The 23,900-nt window shown below is 42.6% G+C and overlaps 2 protein-coding genes across 2 annotated transcripts in view; one reads left to right on the top strand and one right to left on the bottom strand.

Annotated features, from left to right (window-relative positions):
* The window catches only part of LOC119652629 (deleted in malignant brain tumors 1 protein), a 459,104-nt gene that overhangs the window by 12,697 nt on the left and 422,507 nt on the right, over positions 1 to 23,900 (top strand). The gene's annotated exons all lie outside the window — the stretch shown is intronic.
* Positions 13,994 to 15,171, bottom strand: LOC119652630 (myosin regulatory light chain LC-2, mantle muscle). The gene is made up of 5 exons (XM_038056877.1): positions 15,051 to 15,171; positions 14,705 to 14,995; positions 14,527 to 14,646; positions 14,328 to 14,464; positions 13,994 to 14,259 (listed from the first exon to the last, which is right to left on the bottom strand). The coding sequence occupies exons 1-5, from the start codon at positions 15,093 to 15,095 to the stop codon at positions 14,085 to 14,087; spliced, it is 768 nt and encodes a 255-aa protein (XP_037912805.1). The 5' UTR covers positions 15,096 to 15,171; the 3' UTR covers positions 13,994 to 14,084.

Here is a 23,900-nt window from a genome sequence, read left to right as displayed (position 1 = left end):
ATCGTATCCCCTGAGTGAATTCTTCTGTACTTTTAATATGGATGCTCTAGGGAGCGACGTACCGGGTTTAAAGAAATCCTTTTTTTGGACAAAAAGCAGCTAGCAAGCAGTATCAGTTTAATATTAGCGAGAATATTATCAAGGAGAGGCAGTCAGAAACATAGCCAACGATAACTCCTATCGCAAAGGCTGTCTGTCTGTCTGTCACACTTTCTTTTTCTGGATACAATTATATCTTTTGATGTAAAATTTGGTGGGCGTATAAAGACTGTGAAATCCCACGGAAACAATGAAGGACATAATTTTACATATTTTCCCTAGTGTTGTGTTTGTTAGCGAATTATTCGATTAATGATTCAGGTATTAATTGTAATGATCCACTAACAGTTGATTAGTCATTATTCAAACCCTGCAACTAACAATTGAAAATCGGAAAAATTAGTTGCTCGCTTATGATTGCGACCAATCAATTGTTATTCGTTAATTGCAGTTGACAACTAAACTTAACACTATTCCTACAGGAATCGTGGGGGAGAAAATTATATGAATTGAAAATAAAGAAACATTTTTAAGATTCTGTGTAGAACCGAACCTTATTAAAATCGATTAACTTTTTTCGGAGGTAGAAATCGTCCAAAGACACTGATACACATGTTCAGCGTGTGGGATTTTTACCCACTAAAACCACTCCCTAACTCCTGTCCTCTTCCCACGGAATCACCAGAAAATATTTTGTCGCGGGGTGGAAATGTCTCTAGTCTCTCACTTCGCACATCGATTTCATTCGCAACCGCGCCTTTCTCGCCTCCTCTGCCTCTCTTAATCTGCACTGAGTCCGCCCTACCATGTCGTTCACTGCATTCCAGTTCTCCTGGTATGCAAGCATTTTTCCAATTATATTTTCCGGTGCTTGTGTTCCTCCCAATGTCTTCTCTGGGTCCGTCCTAGTCACAGCAAGGAAAGTTGGGTGAGCAGTCCAATTTAAACCTATAGAGGTATTTACGGTAACCGCCATGTCCCGTGAGAAACTGTGTGAGATCATTGTTTATCTGACCATGCGTTCTCTGCGTCCACACCTTGATGCTGGGAATCAATCTGTGCGTCCGTCGACCTTTTTTCCCCTGTTCCCATCGTTGCTGCCACCTGCTTAACGATTCCTCCCGTTCGGCGCTTTTCATGTGCCGATTAGAGGAAGAATTGAGTCCATCATAGATACGTGGCATCTCATCGCCCAAAATGTCGATCGGCGGGTATCATTCCGGCTACTGCATAGGGTGCTGCGTCCAAGATGGTTCTATAACCACAGCACACTCTTAGGGTGGTCTTTCTATACACGGCGCTCATCTTTTGAGCATTGCATGCGGTATGCAATGCAGTTGATCAAATTGGCGCTGCGTAAAGCAGCATGCAGCTCACCACTCTAGCTATAAGCAGCCTACGAGTGCATCGCGGACTCCCAACATTTGGCATCATACTTTCCAGGGTCATGCTAACATTGAACGTGCAAACATTTTGTAAGTGCTGCTTGAAATTCAGCCTCGCATCTATCATCACTCCAAGGTATTTAATTGCTGGCTTTGAGGTGATGATATGCTTCCCCATTCTTTTTTAACAACAATCATCGGCGTAATCCACTATTGTGGCCTCGCTAGCAACTGGGACGTTGAGGACATCAATATACATGATGTTCCACAATAGCGGTCCCAGCCCAGAGCCCTGTGGAATACCCGCGCAGATAATGTATTCTTTGGTTCCATTGTCTGTGTCGTACCCAGAGCCTTCTATCTGTTAAATAGCTGGCGACTAGCGCAATAAGGTAACTGGGTTCACCAATCGCCGCCAATGATCTCCTTATAATGTTCCAACTGGCAAAGTTGAACAAATTTTGCACGTCAAGGGTAATCACAGCACAATACTTGCTAGTGCCACTCCTTTCGTGCATCGCATTTCCAGCTAAGAAAGTAACCAGTTTGATGGCGTCGACCTTTGATCTGGCCATACGGAAGCCGAACTGTCGGCCTGATAAGCCTCCCAGACTTTCTACAGCCGGGAGCAATCTCTTGTAGATTATTTGCTCCAACATTTTTCCCATAGTGTCCGATAGACATATAGACATGTAGGAAGATGGTTCACGAGGAGCCTTACCAGGTTTAGGCAACAGCACTCACCTTTGCTTTTTCCATGTTTCAGGAAAGATTCCATCCGCCAAGCATGCTTCAAACAACTCTACGAATATGTCATGCCTCGACCTAACGTTAGCTTAAGGGTTTTGTTTGGTATGCCGTCGAGGCGGGGCGCTCTGTTGTCTCCCAGCTTACCGCAAATTTCCTTCGTCCGTCATTACTGGGGGTATTACAACCACTTCTAAAGATGTCTGTAGACTGTGTTCTCCTGACCTGTAAATCTCTCCATCACAATCCTATACACGCTTCCTCTCTTGCTTCGCTATATAGTCAGCATCAAGTTTCTTCGAGCTTCCTTGTAAGCTCGCTGTTTCACCTCCTGGTCAATCCTACCCATTGCCCTCTGAGTTGCTCGTCTGGTCCGATGGCACGCCGGCCGAAGATCTGGTAATTCACTATTCCATCAGCAGTTGGGCTTTCTAGTGGGGAAAGATAACGTCTCGGTATCGATGAGGGCTCTTTCCGAGGATGTACGTTGTATAGTGTCCTGGTCCGACGGCATATCTATGATGGTTTGTCCGTCAATTGCTTTCACAGACCAATCGGACGTTCTCCTCATTTTTTTTTTTTGGTCGAGCAGATTTCCAACCGCTCGACTTGCTTTCCAGGTCAAACACTATTGCCTCGTGATCACTATGGGTGTACTGTTCACTGACGTTCCAGGACATATCGCGAGCTAGTGAAGCACTAACAAAAGTCAAATCCACAACCGAACCGAACCCCCTTTTACCGTAAGTATTAACTTGACCATGGTTAGCCAATATGATATCTTACTACGCGAAAGCCTCCAGGAGACAACGTCCTCTTGCATTCATCAGCAAACTTCCTCATTCCGTGGCCCATGAATTGAAATCACCGGCGATGACTTCTAGTTTATGTCTTTTTGCATCCAGAACCAGGCAATACCCTCTTCAAAGCGGGTGGTACGACCTTTTGGGTTGGGTTGGGTGTCACCTGCGTCACCGTCGAGTAATTTAAGGGCTCTCCTTCAAATCTTTCTCATTTTTCCGCGATTTATTATATAGAAACCTGATGTCTTTCACCATATGCTTGATTGCTTGGTGCACGTTGTGTTTATCTTTGATGAATTCCGACAACTCAATAATTTTCGATCCAACAAAATGAAGGATGACTCCTCCAGGTCGGACTTCTGTTCCAAAGACTCCACTCTTCTTTTCGAATATTTTCTGGTGTCAACGGGATTCCTGTGGCCTAGGTCCTTTTCCGCCTTGGTCATTGGGAGATCTGATAATCGTTAATCTTCTCCTAAACGGATCCGGCTCTTGATGCTGGGGAACTTCGCCTAACTCTTTACGCTCGGATGCGGTTGGTGTCACTGCGGCTTTTAACGACCAACACATCCTTCTGCGCGTTTGCTATAGGTGGGAGCGATGTGCTCGGTTTAAACACTTCCTTGTTAATGCAGCCTGTAGCATTAGATGTCACGGTCGCTAAGCTGCCCACGACCGGTGAGCCTGCTTGCCCACTGCCAAAAGCCGCTAGTACTGGGATTCCGAGCCCGTGCACCATAAGTTTGTACACCTTCTCTTCGGCCATATTAGTTTATTATTCTGAGTAACCTTCCCATAGCCATTTTTATCTACGGGTGGCCTTTTTTCCCATCTGCCCGACCTGCCCATGCACGCACACCTTCGAATGCGTACAAGAACATATTCATATGCATCGGTCGAGCATTTCCGTATCCGCACGAAAGGACACGCCTAATGGGAGATCTGGCTACACCTCACAGATATGTCTGTCAGTCATACGAACTTTTCACCAAAACGGCTGAAGGGATCCGAACGAAATTTGGTGGACATATGGGAACTATGAAATCATACGCATACGGAAAATGACATAAATTTACGCGCAGTTTGCATGCAAAGGGGGAATATAAAATTTTTTTTCATTGGATGTAGTCATATGGGCTATCAAATGAAAGGCCTTGGCTAGCACTTTGCGAAATTGATATTAGTTTTGACGTGCATTGTAAAGTGCGCGAGTATGGAGTCAAAATGTGCACACTTGAAGTGAGACAGGACTCATTTTCGGAAACTACCCAACCCAAAAATCTGAAAAAAAAGTCAGGAAGATACTCTTATATGTAATCTGGGCCTCAAAATATGTCCCCCTTAAGATCATCTTAGGAATACCAAATTTTGCACCAGCAGTTTGACGTAAACCCGCTTATTAGCGTCAAAGTAAATCCTGAGGGTTTAATAAACCTCATTTTCTCATTGATGTCAGCGCCTTGCTAAATTCCGGGCAATTAACACTTCCCGCAATATGCCGGTAATCTCGTCCCTCCCTTCCTTCGCACAACAAACATTTGGGGTCCCTATTACCCTCTTTGTCAATATGGTCTTTCTCCCCACATCTTCTCTATCGATCGGACCGATCAAAAATGCTGGTGCATGCCTGCGCGAAATGACTACACGTGAGACACTTGGAGCACCTCTTTAGAGAAATTTGTACTTTGAGACGGGAAACAACCCATCCGATTGGAACTTTTCCGGCCGCCACAGTAATCACAATGGACTCCACAGCACGTTCCTCCAACTTAAAATGTTTCTTCAAGGCAGTGCAAATTTGTCCTTCGGATATCACTTCATCGAGATCATTGCATTGTATTATATATAGACCTCATATTTTTGGGAACGTGGCATTCTTCCCAAGTGAGCTCTTAACTTGAGTTCGGAAGTTATAAGTTTTTCCCAAGCTGGATTTTTTCAGCTCAAACATGAAGTTACTCTTCTGAGGCCCTCGAATCTTGCTCATATTTCCGCCTAGATCTCTTAGGTCAGGGTCAGCTTCTGGGCGAATTCGCACATTTCCCATTTTCTTCGCCTTTTTATTAACCACCATCTACCGTTTTCATTCCCCAGGGATTTTATCGATTCGATAACCGGAGAACGCTCTTGGGGACCTGCTCTTTCGATTCTTCGATGCTTTTAGCTCCATTTTTCGGAACTATGATATTTGTATGACCTTTTTCCTCGTAGGCGCCTGTTGATTTCCCAGATGATCCACATTTTTTTCCCGCACTCTCTTGTTTGGTGGCAGGTTGATTGCAATACGATTAGGTGTCACTTGGGTCGTCTGTGAAACCGTTGGCGAAGCAGATTTCGACTTTTCCTTGGAATTTGGTTCCCCCTGCTGCAATTTGTTGTAGAGCAGTTTAATAGACCTCGTCATATTTTCTATGACGTGGTGCACGCTGTGCTTATCTTTGATGAACTCGGACAGCTCAACTATTTTTGCACTAAACTGTGTGACGGGTAATTCCTCTGGGTCAGGGATCTGCTCTCCATGAGTCCTAACCGGATTGCTACTTTTAAATAGTCCTGCACATTTGGAATTTGTTGATCTTCTTTGGTAAAACAAAACCTTATTAGAATTGATTCACTGTCTGTCTGTGACACGCACTTTTCTTCGCAATGGCTAAACCGATCCGAACGAAATGTGATGGACACATGGGAACAATGAAATCCCACGCTTACAGTGAGTGACATAAATTTACGTGTAGTTTAAAGGGGGCTCTCCATATATGAAGGGGGAGGATGTACAAATTTTTTCCATTGAATATGGTCATATGGCGTATCGATTGAAAGGTCTCAATTAGTGCTTTCCGAATCTGATATTAGTTTTGCCATAAATTGCAAAGTGTGCGAGTCAGGGGTCAAAATGTACACACTTAAAGTAAGACAGGACTCATTTTCGGAAACTACCCAACCAAAAAATCCGACCCAGGGTGGTGCGCTTAGATGAAATCTAGGCTTCAAAATATGTCCTATTCCGACATCTGCTCAAATAAACTTACTAATAGTATATTACCAACTTTTAGAAATTGGCTCAAAAAGCCCCCTTCAATTCATCCTCCATCATCACCATCGCACCAGCATAGACGACAATATTTCGTATACACGTACCAAATTTGATGGAAATCTGACCATTAACGCTAAAGTTATAGCAGTTCAAACTTAGCAATTTCGCTCGAATTTACTGCTTCCAAAGCCATGCAAATAAGATGCTGATGCTGTCATCATTAACCAAAATAATTACCATTCGCGCGAAACATTCAAATTCATTCATGAAGAATCTACTTCTCCCCAGCCTTTTTTAAGGTTTTGTTTTGCAAAGTAGTAGTAGTAGTCAGTGACTTCTTTCTAAGTTGAGATTAAGAGGGTCCTCCTACATGCAAAGGGAGGTGTACATTTTTTTTACAAAAATAGTCATGTTGGGTATCAAATGAAAGGTCTCAATTAGTACTTTTCGATGCCCGTCTTATTTTTCACATTTGTTTGAAAGGCGGGGAGTGGGAGGGGTCGAAAGTAATGATTTCTTTAACGGATCCATTCTCAGAAACTACCCAACCGAAAAATCTGAGAACAATCATGCCTCTATACAGTGTCCAGGGTTGGAAATACTCTCCATATCGATATCTGCTCAAATTAAGTTAATAATAGTATATTACCATATTTTTAGGAAAATTGAGTGAAAACTCACTTTAAGTTTATCCTGGAGTTATAAAAATTTGTAGTAATATAGATTATGGAGCATTTTATCCTCAATTTTGATCAAAATCGTACCATTAATAACCAAGTTACAGTAACTCAAAGTTGTCTTTGCCGTGTAAATACACTGCAATCCAAAGTACTAAATATCAACATTAAACTAAAGTGAGTAGTCTGACATGCTAAATTCATAGACATCACGGGCTATGTACAAATGGTATAGTTCTGCACTCAAATATACTCACAGAAGAAACAAACAAAACCTCTATAATCTGAACTGCCTAGCTTCCGGTTTCCCGACTTGTTTGTATCGACTTGTTGAAGCGTATGAGGCTGGCTATTATCAATACTGTGTTTTCTATCAAATGATTTATGACTGCTTTATAAAATTGAGGCAAATAGAATTTTTAATTATGTGACACGGAACTGCCATTCACTCATCACTCCTCATATCTTCTTCTTTTTCTTCAGCCTTTGTCCCGTTCACAAGCGAGGTCGGCTCGTCGTGATCGGTTTCGCCATTTTATTTTATCACATAACTGATCTGGATATAATCGCAAGGCTTTTCAACCCCATCTAGCGTATCAACCCACCGCTGTTCTGGTCTGCCTTTTGGTCGTTTGTCATCGACTTCGATGTTCAGACCTGGCAAGTGAATTCTCATTAGCACAAATTGCGTGACCATACCATCGAAAACGCCTCTCTCGCAACTTTTCCACAATCGGTGCAACCCTATAACGATCGCGGATATCCTCATTTAGGTTGTGAAGTCCTCGGTGTTTAACGTAGGTACCTGTCTTGAGACTTAATCCTACGGCCCTCTTCAGGCACGGATTGATTTTGTGATCACAATCAGAGCCCCGTTAGACAAGCATAACGGTACCAGTCTATGTCAAGTGCATGGCTTGGCAATCATACTGGTGGATGCAAGCATCACCTAAATCTCTACCGAACTATGGAGTACGGCACCCGTGTTTAAACGCAACACCACGTCGAGGCCCGAAGGTCTCTTCTCGCTTGAGCACAACCACAGCCCCCATGAAACTCCCACAAGGGGGCCAACCGCAACCAACCGAGCTGTACTCAGATACGACAGAAATTCTCCTGAAGTATAAGAGTCCAGGGGCTACCTCGGTTCCCATGGTACCAGTATACCCCTGGTAAGGTTTCGTGACCGAAGCCACTTCAGATGAGTCCACGTGTAGACTCGGGTCTGATCGCCCTTGCTAGGCCTTGGAGCATTCGCCTACTGCATCACGGCCGGCAAGCCAATGCGATACAGCGTTTTCCGGTGCCACGTGGAGGTTCTCCTCGGCCACTTGGTTTTGGTTCAGCCGACAGGGTTGCCGCCCCGTCTTCCCCCCCGCCACCTCAGAGCACCTCATTTAGGATGTAATCAAAACGTGTCACGCTGCTAGTCCAAGTCAACACCTTCGTCTTCCTTACCGAAAGACACCATTCATTGTTTTTTATAGTTGGCCAACACTCAGAATCATAGAGAGCAACAGGACGGACGACATTGCGGTAAATTTTAGACTTGAGACGTTCGGTGTTACGTCGATCACAAAGAACACCAGTTGTGAAATGCCACTTCATACAGGTTGCCTTAATGCGAGAAGCAATTTCAATACGCTGTTTTTCATTGGCTGATAGTATTGGCCCGAGATGTTTAAATCGCTCAGTTTTGGGCAGGTCATAACCTCTAATAGAACTGAGCTATTTAAATATCTCGAGTCAATGCCATCAGCCAAAGGAGAACTTCTTTATGCTCCTCACATAGGGAAACACAAAACCTTTTATACCTGAAGCGTTAAGGGGGTCATCCCGTGTGCAGGCCGTTTTTTTTTGCCTTTTCTTGAAAAATTATTTTGGACGACTGGATAAAGATAGAAACGTGATTTTTTCACCATATGTTTATTGATATCTCTAGTATATGTGATAAATTTTTCAGCTTGATATCGGGGCTAGTTTTTGGAATAAGTGTCAATTTATGCACCCATCTCCAAAAAAAGGTGTTTTTCTGCTGCCATGCTGGAGGGCACTGTGTTCACCCGAGGAAAAAAAACTAAACGGCATTTTAATGTGGACAATATTTCACGGTCCGCAAACTAGGATAATTAGAAAATATTAAAAGGTAAATTTTTGGTGGGCCTTTAAACTTAATTTTTTGGATTTCGGTGTTTTTTCACAGCTTTTTTTATGAATAAAAAAAAAACCACCTGTCCGATTGCAATTATCCTAGTTTGCGGACCGTAGAAATATGTATTAAAGAAGTCGTGAAAATTTCAAAGAATTTGGTTGGATAGATTTTGAGCTATGGTGGCAGCCGATTTTCAAGATGCAGTTTCGAGAAAAACGCATTTGAAAATTTAAATGTGATTATCAACAGTAAAATTTCAACTCACCATTAATCTGCTATACCTATTCCATAGAGAGCACCCTCCGTTTCTTCAAAAAAGTCTTGTAAGCCCGATTGTTGCTCTCTGGTTTCAATTTTGGCTCTTTTAGCGAGGTCAGTCGATCGTCGTTCGGACCGCCAAATTCGCGCTTCCTTACGGCGGTCGACATGAACCTGAGATATGTGACCAACTTGACATCCCATTGTCACTAGGATTTTGAGAATGCCAATGAATGCTTCATTGAAAATAATTACAACCAGAAAAGTGGCTATTTCTACGACCTTGGCCCCAGAATGAAGGTGCTTAGGAGCGAAAGTCTAGATCAATGCATTTAACGACTCATTGTTATTCTGGGTCTCTACTCCTAAACATCTGTTCAAGAAATCATCTGGTGACAAACCTTCGTAGATTGGTTTGATGACTGTTTGAACTTCTTCAGTCAAAGGTGCCCTCTCGTGGTGGAAACTATCCAGTTTTCCTTTAGCTTTCGCCATTTCCACCAACTTTCCTCGCCTGCTGGACAATTTTGATGCTGAGGATTTTCGTCTGTAGAAAATTTATGGAAGAAAGTTGCCCAAATTTGTTGCTTCATTCCTTCTATCGAATTTGCGTGTCGACGAATAGCTAGCTCAAAAAATGTAGTGAGGTCGTTAATAACCTTATCAGTAAGTTTTCCAGCCCCTTTTCCACCAATGCCTCTGTGATTCTTCTTTGCATTTCTAGGCCGCGTTCCCATTCTTTTCTCGACATGTCCTACGCATTCCTTTTTTACTATTACGTATATTTTATTATTTGCAGAAATTTGTAGAAATACCGGAGAAAACTCCAGCAAAATCCAATATACAATATACAAAACTTGTCGCAATTGGAACATCCATGTTCATGCTTGCTAAAAGTTTCTTCGCTGATGTTAATGCGAAGTCCTTTTTCTTCTCTAATAACTATCGATTCCCATGAAATACTCGTTTTTTAGTGCGAGCATGACGTTGAATGTTAAAGCGATCTCTCTTCGTACGATCCATTTAAAAAAATCACTGAACACACAAACAGCACAATACTTACAACAAAATATAACTGAGTATAGCTTGAAGGCCTTTCAGTGCTCACTCTAGACTGGATTATCCTTTTTATTCGAAACAGCAAATAAGTTTAGACAATTGATTGGTTTCCCATCTTTTTATATTTATATCTGTGTTCGAATTTATAAGGCTCGGGTAAAAAACTACCAGGTAAAAAAAGATTCGATGCTCTTTCTCATCGAGTACTCTAGCCGCGTCTGCAAACTCCTTACCTGTTTAACACTGTAATTTCTGAACGACTCGGAATATCGGAAAATCCCTTTGCCCACATATTCTCCACTATATATAGATATAATTCATGCAAAAAAAAAAAAATCGATTTCTCCAACCCGACACACGGGATGACCCCCTTAAGCTTCCGGTTTCCCAAATTGTTTGATGTTTGGCAATAGCGGAGATCTCAAAGTTGACGAACTTCTTCTGAATGGGTCCCTTTCCCGGTGTACCTCCTGTTTTCGCTCCTCTTGAATAAGTGCAGTCGGTGTTGTTGCCGTTTTTGTCGTCCAGCTCACCTTTCTTCTATTTTGTCACTGGTGTTGTCGGTAGAGTGATACTTCGCTTGAATAGCTCTGTCTGTCCGTCTATCATACCCGATTTATTCGGAAATGGCTAGGCCGATTGTGACGACAATTGGTGAGAGTGTATGGTCTGTTGTTCCCTTTATACACAATGAATTATGCAATTTTGTGTTAAGTTTAAGGGGGCTCACCATACATGTGAATGGAAGACAACATTTTTTTTCATAAAACTCAATTAGTGCATTTTGAAACTGGTCCCATACTTGATACTGAGTGAAGCACAGGGGAGTGAGGGCTCAAAATATGACCTCCAAAAAGTGTAGCAGGTCTCGTCTTCAGAATCTATCCAACCGAAAAATCTGAATCAGCGGTGAATATTTACAAAATCTAGGCCTCAAAATACATTTCGTTCCGATATCTTTACAAATAAAGTTAATAATAGAATAGAATAATAATAGGATATTTTATAAATTTAGCAAAGACCCCCCTTAAGTTTGCGCTAGAACTACACTTGCCTAAGGGATAACATAAGGCATAAATGTGAGAAGTTTGAAGGAAATCCAACTATTATTAACAAAGTTATGGAAGGTGAAACTTTTACATTTTGTGTGAATTTCATGCATTCTAAAACTTCTAGGACGTCATAGTAACATATCAATTCAACAATACCACAACAAAGTGAGCTCACGTTAATGAGGGGTCGCAAGGAAACATTTCGTTTTAGTTTTTCAATCATATATATATCAATATCAATAAATCCTGATAGGCATATGTATATGTACATATATGTAAATGAAGCTTTGCGGTGTTATCTAATATATATTTGGACATTGAACAAACGGTATTCAATATACGCACTTTATATGTACATATGAATACTTTTATTCACGAAGTAAATGAGGAATATGCGTACGACCAATTTATCTACATACATATATGATACAGTATTCGGCAATAGGCAGTGTTTGGTTGTTTAGGGTGAGCATTGTTAACAAGTAATAAACGAAATGATACTGTCTTAGCTGATGCGTGGGGATTTCTTCTGTGGGGGGTCTTTGCAGGGTTATTTCCCTCAACAAGTGCCTCAAATAAACAGTGTTGCCGTCGCTATTTGTATGGGCATTTTGTATACAGGGTTGCCGGCTTTGGTTTTAAAATGTTTTCTATGGAATCGCTGTGGATCGCAGGTTATTTTCGACAGAAGAGGTCAGGGTTACCACTTTTTTTTAGGTCGTAAATTTTGAAAAAAGGGTTTCCCTGTGGCAATTTTCGGCAAAGTAAAATCGCAAAACACTGGGTTTCTGTATGTGTTAATTTCTCACTTTTTTTGTTGTATATGAAAAAGAATAAAACTTTTCAAAATACCACCGAATAACTCAAATATCATGCTAAAAACCACCACAAAAAATGTTTCCAAACGTGCCCATAAATGAAAATGTTGTACGTGCGACAACATTAGTTTTCTAAAGTTTACTGCACCAGAAACCCTAAAACGGCAACCCTTTTCTTCAAAATTGCCTCTAAAATCAAGAATAGCAACGTTAACCTTTTCTATCGAAAACGATTCGCGTTCTGCACCCATTAATAAAACACAACCCTATTTACCAAATACTTATAAAACCGTAACACTGTCCCAACATCCCCACGCAGACGTCACTCGAATTTCGGAACATCTCTCAGTCCCAAACCGTTCATGCTAATTTGTACACATTTCGTAAGAAAATTACAAAACATTTCAAATGTAATGCGCTTACCCTGCACTCAAATTCAATTGTTATAATAATGATCAATCAAAACCGCTGAAAAATTCGTTAGCTGGCTTTCCAATTAACTGATTTCTATTCAACTAACCATTAGCCAATTGAAATTGTTCGAATAATGAATGAAGATCAAAAATTAGTTGCGTATTTTTGAATAATAATTGAATTTTCAATTGTTAGTCGCAACTTACTTTGAATAAATTAGAGTCATTCATTAGTCGTTAGTCGTAACTAACTTTTGCACAACACTGATTTTCTCCAAAATATAACCGTGTGAAGTGTTAGTACTTTACGAAATTAGTTGTTGAATTCGACGCAAATCACAATGAAGGGGTGGGGAAGTTCGAATTTAAACTAAAGCAGTATTTATTTTGATGGTGCTTCAATGCATAAAAATACATATAACCATATTTTTGAATTTTACTGGAGAAACCCCTCAGATGCAAAAGCTTTGTAACATGTAAGGAAAAGCATAATGTTCGGGATGATAATAGACAGTTTTGAAGAGAATCGTAATATGATTAAGAGTATTTATAGTAGCTCAACGTTTACTATTTCGGACGAATTTGCAGTAATACAAGCCAGTGTACAAGTGGAACTGCCGTGTGGCGAAATACGAGTATCCACACATATGTATAAATAGAACACTTCCAAAACCGAATTTGCGGTTTCCGTCTTGTTAAAATATGTTTGCCAATTGGCGAAATCCTTACTGACTTTAAACTGACATATGACCTGGAGATTTTTCCCACACTTTAGCATTTCATTCCTAACCTAGTCACAAATGAAAGTTGTCATTTCCGACCGAATTACGATACACGCAAAAAAATCAGGGAGGGTTCGTTTGATTCAAATGTATAAAAGGGAAATTCTAACATGTTAAAGTCTCCTCAGAATGCCACTCTCCCAAAATTGGTTTATAACGTAATGTCAGAATCACCAATTGCAAGCTTTGGGTAGCCGAACTTGATAAGTGGCCATCAAGGCTAAGCGCTGTCGGAAGTGCTTACATAGTTCTTAGATGAGGTAAATAAGGGCATTGGCGTATGGGGAAGGCGTGTTGGGAAAAGCTAGTACATACGTACTTAACATCGGCGAGGGAGAGGGAGAATAAGATGAATTGCTCAAGCACTCTCGTCTAGTTCGGTATGTCAAACTTGCACTTAAGTAGGTACTACTTTGCTTTTCATTCCCGACAAAGCATTGCTTAGTTCGTCCCGAATTCGCGTTAATGGATGGCGACACCATGCCAAATTAACAGCGAACTTTATTTTCTAGTCCTTTTCTAAACCAATAGAACAATTTAGGGTCCTTAATCAGCACTAATCGTCCTATTGTGTCCCCGTAAATTGTATGGAACTATACAATACATTCAAATTTAATTCCTCCAGTGTTTGCTGTGATGGTGGTGAGAAAATATGTCCAGAACAATAGCCACTTTTGAGATAACGCACGTTTCTATTATGCATGAATGGAGAGGTTCTTCAACTTTTGTTTTTAATGCGTTTGAACTGCATCGAGTGGATTAGAAAAGAACACGAACTTGTTAAGTTTTCTTTATTCACAGCGGAGAAACAACACATCCATTAAGTTTGTTATCTGGCTCAAGGAGCCTCTTTCATAGCCCCAGTTTAGTCTGGTTGCTTTCTTCGTCTGAGCCCTGCAAGCATGCTGCAAAATGCTTGATAATCAATCATAGGCGGTTCATCTAGGGTTTTAGCCTTGGCGAGTGGAGCATCTTCCAGGGCACGATGAGCTTCCTTCTCGGTAAATCGGTCGCCATGCGAAATCAGGTCATGAAATATTCTAGTAATCATTACAGTTGGTTAGAGTCAACTGCAGCAAACGCAAGCTGAATGCAAAAATAACTTTACCTTTCCTCAAGAATGAAACCAGTCCCCTCGAGATCCCATTTGCTCCACGCTTCTAAGAGAACATCCTCCGGATCAAGTTCAATCATTTTGTAGCCCATCAAAGCGACAAAAGCATCGAAATCAAGTGGACTCAGTGCCTGTGGTAGACAAATTAAATTTAGTGGACGTGAAGTGTTCTTTTGAGAATGACCCATCACACCTCGGTGAGCATTTGTTCGATAGTTTCCGATGTCGGTTCCTTTCCAAGCGCTATCCAAGTAGCTCGAAGGTCCTCCGACGATAAGATTCCATCAGCATCCGTATCAAATAATGTAAACACCTTTAAAGGAATATTTAGCCACGATTGAAATTTCTAACAAGGTAAGGTGGAACCGAACCTCTTTTAATTCGATAATTTTTCGTTCATCAAGATCCTGCATTGCATTAACATCGCCAGCCTTGACTGCTTCGGGGATTTTGTAAGGTCCTTTAGTTTCCGGTATCTTGAAAGTAGGGTTGAGTATTTCTTGAATTTTTTCCAAAGTCGTAGGAGTCCTCTCTCGCTGCTCCGCTTCTGGGGGTTCGTCTTCTTGAGAATCACCTGCGTCTGGCTCTGACTCTGCTATAGATCCTCTTTTTGAATCGTCGACATTGTCCCCATTGGCCTTGGATTTAGACTTTTTCCGCTTCTAATGTAAAACTTTTAAATTTCTGAAGATTTTTAAGGAAACGTCTCACACTGACTTTACTCTTGTCCTTTGGAGGGGGTGGCGGTATAGCGTGCTCCATATCGTTGTTGATTTGCTAACTGACCTTCCTTGCAGCTACGATGTGAGTACACAACTAATAGGACACTTGATGTAAATCATCGTTTTTATACCTTGGGGAAAAATTGCTTGGTCTAATTACACTTACAGAACATTTTTAGATCGGAAGTTATTAATGGAATTGATTCAATCGTATTTTAAGATTTATCAAGCAATACGTTTCTTGGCATCTCAATCAATCCATTTTGAAAATATTCGGCTACAGAAGGAAAACTTTCTAGGATGTGAAATGTTACAATCTTCAATGTTATGTCATGTCAGTATATTAGAACAATCTAGTTTCGAAGTTCTTGAATATTTCATTCGCTGAAGTTCATGTGATTTCAGTAACGATTTTGACACCTGAAATTCTTTACATTGTTCATGCTTGTCAATTTTTATGCCTCGACTATGTGACGTATAAAAATTGATTTCGTGAATGCAAGGAATTGAAGTAAATCATGTATATTATTATCTAAATATGAAGGAGAAAGAATTCATAATTGCTTCTTATGGCAGTACAACTAATACCGATACACTTTGAAAAATCACATTCCTAAAGATGATTTATGGAAGTTTGACCCTACATATTGGGGCTCAAGAATACTCTCAAAGTTTTCCCTGCTTGTCGTAAGATAGGAAATTTGTGGGCAAGCAATCTGTAAATCTTGAAATTTTGCTACTACCGAAACGTCAACAACGGTTCAGATTTTGGCTATCGAATTCACGTCAACGACCTTTGGCTATCGAAAACTGGCTATGGTTGATTGCTGGAATGCATGCACACCTCTCGATAACGATAGCGAGGGTCCTAAAAATGCTTCCTTTTTCCAATTTTAGCGGGAATTCCAGCGATAAAATCTGAAAATTCTGGCCCTAAGCGAAGTAAAATGGTGGGACTCTGAAGAGTACTCCTCTCCCTCTTGCGGCAATGTGCTTTTGTATTTCGGAAAGTGGTAGTAGACGCGAATCTAGTTTCGGGTTGTTTAAGGCGACTACCGAAAGACGCGCTTTTGACCTGGGAGCCGGTTTCTGGCAGACTTCTAACTGCAAGATTCCGGCTCAAAGCGATCGCCATCTAATTATCACTTACGTTCGCTTGCGTGTTGCGTCCGTCACTTCTGGCAGGGTTGGAGGGATGCAGCTCCCTAAGTTGAAAATCGACCGCTTATATGACCCATGTCGCTTAATAGTGGGAGAGCTTAAATTGCTAATCGAATGGTAGATAGGGATAGTTTCTCCAAGCGGAAGAGAAATCACTTCAGCTATCAACGCACTCAAACGGAGTAAGGCCGTTGGGCTTGACGGTCTTCCCCAAGAGTTATTTATCGCAACACCTGCAGCTACTGAAGATCTGCTGCTTCCACTTATACAGAAATCTCGGGAATACGTGACCTTTCCAAGACAGTGGAAGAACGGGATTATCGTGAAGATCCCAAAGAAAGTTACCCGTTTTGAGTGGGACAATTGCAGGAGTATCTGCGTCCTTTCTGCTGTCGCAAAGATAATAGCGAAAATAATCTCGGAACGCATCAAAGAATACCTCGAAAGTTTGAATGACGGTTCGCGTTCCGGATTCTCCAGAATTGGCCACATCAACACCCTGCGGATCATTTTAGAAGAGTGAACGGAGTTCAGATCTCCGCTGCACCTGCTCGTCATCGATTTCGAGAAAGCTTTCGACATCGTGAACAGGGAGTGTGTCAGGAGTGCTTACGCAGGAGGGGCATTCCAGAGATACTAATAGCTATTATCAGAGCGACATATGATGGTGCAAAATGTCACGTGCTGCACCGAAGCAAAATCTCGGAGAATTTCGAGGTCGAAGCGGAGTCCGCCAGGGTTGCATCCTGTCATCGATATTATTTCTTCCTTTTATCGGTGAAGTTATTCATGCTGCCCAGTCCGGGGGACGTGGAGGAGTTCAGTGGACAATGGCATCTTTCCTCAAACAGCTCCACTACGTTGATGGCATATGTTACCTCTCTCACCCGGTCGTGGACTTTGGCCAAATGGTTCTGGATTTGAAAAAAAAGGCAAGTAGAGTTAGACTGAAGATAAACAACAGCAACAAAATCAAGGTTCTCACGTCGATGGGTTATTCCTCTCTCCCTAGCTACATTAATAGGCAGAGCATCGAAAGCTTCTTTCAATCTATATTGAAAGTGTGGTTTCTGCAGAAATGCAGTTATTTCAACACCAGCATTAAATTGAGACTGTTGTTTGCTAGTGTTGCTATATGGAAGTCGCACGTGAAAAGTGGACTCCACTGTTACCCAAAAGCTCCAAGCTTCCGTCAATATCTCTCTGCATCGTATCATCGGAGTGCGCTGGCCTGACACAATCTCAAACGAAGAAATCGGTCGGCGCGGAACCAATTTTTAAGGAGACGAATTCATTGCGATGATATGCATTCTCGCGCGGTGGTGGACGAGTGGGCCGCACTAAGAGCACTTGACACAGAACAGTAGAGAAGGAGTGGAAGCGTCTCGGGAACTTGGGAGGAGTGCTGAAGGACATTCCAGGTAACCACGAACGACGGCGCATAGATGTGGTTGACACGTTATATCCCAGCCTGGGGTGAATGGCAATCATATTGGTCGAAAGGGAAACGAAGATATCTAGAGATACATGTTGAACCCTCTCAGATATGAAACTGTGCTCAAGTCTGCAAGTAGTTTTTTTTTTAAAGTCTGACCTACCGACTATTACGTCTTATCAATATGAGTACATCTAGGCAGGTTGACCGCCCGCCAATTGCATTTGAGAATATATTGAGTCGAAGCATTTTGATGTCCAATGGAGTTCGGAGCTCTGTGGACCTAGTAGCAGACATATTCTACGCAAAACTACAATATACAAACGCAGAAGGAAGATGCGCTCATACGTGGAGAGTGCTGAACAGTTTGTAGAGATTCTGTTGTTATTAACAGGGTCAAAAGTAACTAATAATATATAGTTTTGGTGTAAAGTTATTATACCTGAAAACATGATACCATCAATAGTACTAGGAAAATTGAATTTTTAATATAATTGCGTACAGATGGAACGCTCGTACACCCAAACTTTCCTCCAAAGGTTTTGTGTTCATCTTATGTAAGGAATTTCAACGCACATATTTCTATCCGTATATAGCTACAAATCCAACATATTCCTTCATATTTTTCCAAACTCCGAGACATACGTACATATTGCAGCCATAGATATTACGCTCACCCTAGGCACAGATATAAATTGATCGTACCCATATTTCCGATTTACTTCTAAAAAACTAAAACAAAATAATTCTTTCAGACCCCATTCATTTAGTTGTGGTATTGACGAATTGATATGTGATGATGATGGTTGTAGAGTACTGCATGTAAAGGGAACACCAGCTTACATACTCTCACCAATTTTCATGACAATCGGTTTAGCCGAATCGACGCGTTTCATCAACGGTGCAACAACCGATATTCGGTCTAGGCCTGCCTTAATAAGGAACTCCAGACATCCCGGTTTTGCGCCGAGGCCCACCAATTCGATATCCCTAAAAACTGTCTGGCGCCCTGACCTACGCCATCGCTCCATCTTAGGCAAGGTCTGCCTCGTCTGCTTTTTTTACCATAGATATTGCCCTTATAGACTTTCCGGGTGGGATCATCCTCATCCATACGGATTAAGTGACCCGCCCACCGTAACCTATTGAGCCGGATTTTATCCACAACCGGTCGCTCATAGATTTCGTCGTTATGTAGACTACGGAATCGTCCATTCTCATGTACGGGGCCAAAAATTCTTCGGAGGATTCTTCTCTCGAACGCGACCAAGAGTTCGCAATTTTTCTTGCTAAGAACCCAAGTTTCCGAGGAATACATGAGGACTGGCAAGATCATAGTCTTGTACAGTAAGAGCTTTGACCCTATGGTGAGACGTTTCGAGCGGAGCAGTCTTTGTAAGCTGAAGTAGGCTCTGTTGGCTGACAACAACCGTGCGCGGATTTCATCATCGTAGTTGTTATCGGTAGATAGGAGAAATTGTCAACGGTCTCAAAGTTGTATTCTCCTATCCTTATTCTTGTTCGTACTTGTGTTTGACCAGTGCGGTTTGATGTTGTTGGTTGATTCGTCTTCGGTGCTGACGTTGCCACCATGTATTTTGTCTTGCCTTCATTGATGTGCAGCCCAAGATCTCGCGCCGCCTGCTCGATCTGGATGAAGGCAGTTTGAACGTCTCGGGTGGTTCTTCCCATGATGTCGATATCGTCAGCATAGGCCAGTAGTTGGGTGGACTTAAAGAGGATCGTACCTCTTGCATTCACCTCAGCATCACGGATCACTTTCTGGAGGGCCAGGTTAAAGAGGACGCATGATAGCGCATCCCCTTGTCGTAGACCGTTGTTGATGTCGAATGGTCTTGAGAGTAATTCTGCTGCTTTTATCTGGCCTCGCACATTGGTCAGGGTCAGCCCAGTCAGTCTTATTAATTCCGTCGGGATACCGAATTCTCTCATGGCCGTGTACAGTTTTACCCTGGCTATGCTATCATAGGCGGCTTTAAAGTCGATGAACAGATGGTGCAACTGTTGTCCATATTCCAACAGTTTTTCCATCACTTGCCGCAGAGAGAAAATCTGATCTGTTGCTGATTTGCCTAGAGTGAAGCCTCTTTGATATGGGCCAATGATGTTCTGGGCGTATGGGGCTATCCGGCCTAGCAAGATAGTGGAGAATATCTTATAGATTGTACTAAGCAACGTTATACCTCTATAATTACCGCACTGTGTGATATCTCCCTTTTAATCTATGAGACAGATAATGCCTCGCTGCCAATCGTCAGGTATTGATTCACTGTCCCATACCTTGAGCACAAGTTGATGAACCACTTGGTGTAACCGGTCGCCTCCATATTTAACCAATTCGGCTGTAATTCCATCGGCTCCTGGCGACTTATGATTTTTTAGCCGATGAATTGCACGAACTGTTTCTCCTAAACTTGGTGGCGGCAGTATTTGTCCGTCGTCCTCAGTTGGCGGGACCTCCAACTCGCCGATGTTCTGGTTGTTCAGTAGCTCATCAAAGTACTCAACCCATCGCTCTAATATGCCCATTCTGTCGGAAATCAGATTTCCCTCTTTGTCTCGGCAGGATGAGCATCGAGGTGTACAAGGCTTCATCCTGCTGACTTGTTGGTAAAACTTCTGCGCCTGGTGCGGTTGCTCCCTGTACTTTTCTAGTTCATAGACTTGTTGGTTCTCCCAGGCTTCCTTTTTCCGTCTGTCCACTCGACGGAGTTTGTGATAAGTCTCTGCGCGTGCCCGCGTTGTTTGAGAATGCAACATTACTCGGCATGCGGCATTCTTCCGTTCCGTTGCTAGCTTACATTTATCGTCAAACCAGCCGTTCCGACTCCTTTTGCGGCTGGGGCCAAGTATGTTTGTGGCCGTGTCCATGATAAGGTTCTTCAGGTGATTGTGAAGATCATTTGTTGATGCTTCATCTCCAGGTCCTCTGTTGACTGCGGTTATTGCGGCATCCATTTCCCTCTTATAGGTGTCGTTTAGGGTTGTGTTGTGGATGGCTTCAGTGTTCACTCTCACCTGATTGTCAGAGGGGATTCTGAGTGGTATTGTTATTCGAGCTCGGAACACCATGCCAACGAGATAGTGATCCGAGTCTATATTGGCCCCCCTATATGTTCTGACATTCATCAAGGCTGAGAGGTGGTGGCGTTCGATCAACACGTGGTCAATTTGGTTGAAAGTGGCCCCGTCTGGAGAGGCCCACGTATGTTTGTAGACCACTTTCCGCGCAAACCAGGTACTTCCAACAACCATTTCGTGTGACCCTGCTAATTGAATAGTCCGCAGTCCGTTATCATTTGTTTTTTCGTGTAAGCTGTGGGAGCCAACGTATCGCCTGAATACGGGCTCCTTACCTACTTGGCTGTTAAAATTCCCAAGTATGATTTTGATATCATATCTGGGACAGGCTTCGAGGGTTCGTTCTACTGCCTCGTAGAAGGTATCCTTCTCCGGCTCTACAGTCTCCTCTGTAGGGGCGTGAACGTTTATGAGGCTTATATTTCTAAACTTGCCTCGCAAGCGCAGAGTGCATAGCCGTTCGCTTATGTTTTCAAAGCCGATAACAACAGGTTTCATTTTTTGGCTGACTAAAAACCTACTCCGAGCACATGGTTTACTGGATGACCGCTATAATATATGGTGTAGTGGCTCTTCTCCAGGAAACCGGTCCCTGTGCATCGCATCTCTTGCAACGCTGTTATATCAGCCCTGTGTTGGGACAGGGTATCGGCTTGCTGCTGGTCAGCGTCATCTCTGTACAGGGAGCGCACGTTCCATGAGAAAATGCGCAAATCGTTATTCCGTGTTCGTTGCCGGGTCCGTCGTTTTAAAATCCGTCCTGTCCGAGGCTCCTGTTGTGGCTTCGTAACAAGTTGTTTTCCGTGTAGGGTTGTCAGCCCTACCCAACCCCCAACCTGGAGGACCAGTTGGTACAATTTGTCCCGTTTTTAGGCGCGAGAGACTCGCCTTCATCCTTCTCCGTCTGCAGCTTTTCGTTAAGAAAGAGCTGCCAGCGGTCACCACGTGGATGTGGAAATAGGGTTTGGTAGTAGAGCTGTTGGTGTTGGTTCAGCAGGCACTTCGCAGGTTTTATGCTCCATCGTGGGTACCAATCCACTTTTCGCCCTGGGACCTATACTACCCTTTGAATCGAGGCGTTTACACCACTAAAATCATGATAACTCAAAAACTACAACGGTTACCAGCACGTAACGTGTTCAAAACAAGGCGTGTCAAACAAAAAAGCATTCTTCCATATATTCACTATGCGACTATTTTTGCTTACTGCTAGAAATACAGCAGCAGATATCGGAACTAGGATAGGAATAATAGGAGCTGTCGTTTAGTATTAGTTTTGAAAGGTGATAATTAAACCCTTTCATTAAATGCCTCACGGGGTCATATTTTGTTAAAAAAAGATTATACTTTATCTTTTTCATCTACAGTAGCCCCCTTTAAACTCAACAGAAAATGCTTTTATCTAACTCCGCACATTGATCAGGTTCAGCCTACTCAGTCCCACCAATTTCGTCGACATACCAAATTCTTCCATGGCCGTGTACAGTTTTTTGTTATCATTGGTGGCCTTGCAGTTGATAGTGTAAAAGATGAGATAATCCGATCTGTTACTGATTTGTCTGGAATGAAGCCTCGTTAGTATGATTCGATGATGTTCTGGGCGCTTGGGGTTATCCGGGATACCTCTGTAATTGCTACACTGGGTGATATCCCCCTTTTTCGTATGGAGTAGATAAAAGCCTCGTTGCCAGTTATCTTGGATTGATTCACTGTCCCTGACCTTGGCCATAGGTTCGCGAATCACTTGGTGTAGTTGATCGCCTTTGTATTTAGCCATTTCGGCTGTAGTTCCCACGATTCCTGGCGATTTATGATTTTTATGCCGATGGATTGCATGGACTGTTTCTATTCTAGTTGTTGAACAGTTCAACCCATCGTTCCAATATGCCTATACGGTCGGAAATTAGATTATATATGGTTTCATCCTGCTGACTTGTTGGTAAAACTCTCACGCCTGGTACTCGCTATACTTTTCGAATTCCTCCCTATTGGCTCCCTTTTCTGTTTGTGGAGTCGGAGAAGCGACCTCAACGGGTTTCATAATAAGTTTTTGTGTGTGCCCGCGTTTTTATTTGAATCGAAACGGTGTCTGCCTTTTTTTTTGAGGAGGTAGAAATCTTCAAAAGACACTGGGCTAGACACACCAGCGTGTGGAATTTTTAACCACTAAAACCACCCCCGACCCCCTTCCTGCCTCGCGGAACCACCATAAAGTATTTCATCACGGGGCGGAGTCAGCTTACTCTAGCTTAATCCCATTTCCTCTATACGCGGCGCACGTGATCGCGCTTTTCTCCTTTCTTCTGTCTTTCGCAGTTTATCTTGAATAGATGCGATCGTGGAGTTGACCGCATCCCAATTCACTTGATGTGCTTGCATTTTCGGCACCAGATTTTCTGGTACCAGCACCTCTCCTAGAGTCTCCTCTAGATTCCTCCTTTCTTCCACAAATCTCGGACAGTGGAAGAATACATGTTCTGGGTCCTCTGGGACTCCATCACAATTTGGATAATCGGGTGAAGTCTCCAATTTAAACACGTGAAGGTATTGGAGATATCCTCTATGTCCCGTGAGAAACTGGGTGAGATTATAATTAATCTCACCGTGTCGTCTCTCCAACCACTCCTTGATGGCAGGAATGATCCTGTGAGTCCACCGACCCTTTACCGAGCGTTCCCACCGCTCTTGCCATCTATTTATGGATTTCTCCCTCTCAGCGTTCTTCGTCTGCAATAAGGGAGAGATTGACTTCGCATGGTATATATTCGCCATCTCATCTGCCAAGATGTCATCGGCATCATTCCATAGATGACGAATGCTGTATCATCTGAGACAGTCCTGAAAGCAGAGCATACCTTCAGGGCTGTCCTCCTGTAGACTGCATTCAGTTTGCTAGTATTAGCCGACATCCGCAATGCCTCGCTCCAAACTGGGGTCGCATAGAGCATGATTGAGGTCACCACCCTGGCTATAAGCAACCTAGAGGTATGCCGTGGCCCTCCCACGTTCGGCGTCATCCTCGCCAGGGCCATACTAGCAGTGGATGATTTATCACAAACATACTGTACGTGTTGCTTATAGCTTCCTGTCTATCACCACCCCCAAGTATTTGATGGTCGGCTTGGAAGTGATGATATGATTCCCGAT

This window comes from Hermetia illucens, chromosome 3 (assembly GCF_905115235.1).
Source record: "Hermetia illucens chromosome 3, iHerIll2.2.curated.20191125, whole genome shotgun sequence".
Lineage (NCBI taxonomy): Eukaryota > Metazoa > Arthropoda > Insecta > Diptera > Stratiomyidae > Hermetia > Hermetia illucens.
This window is presented reverse-complemented; position numbering and strand designations above follow the sequence as displayed.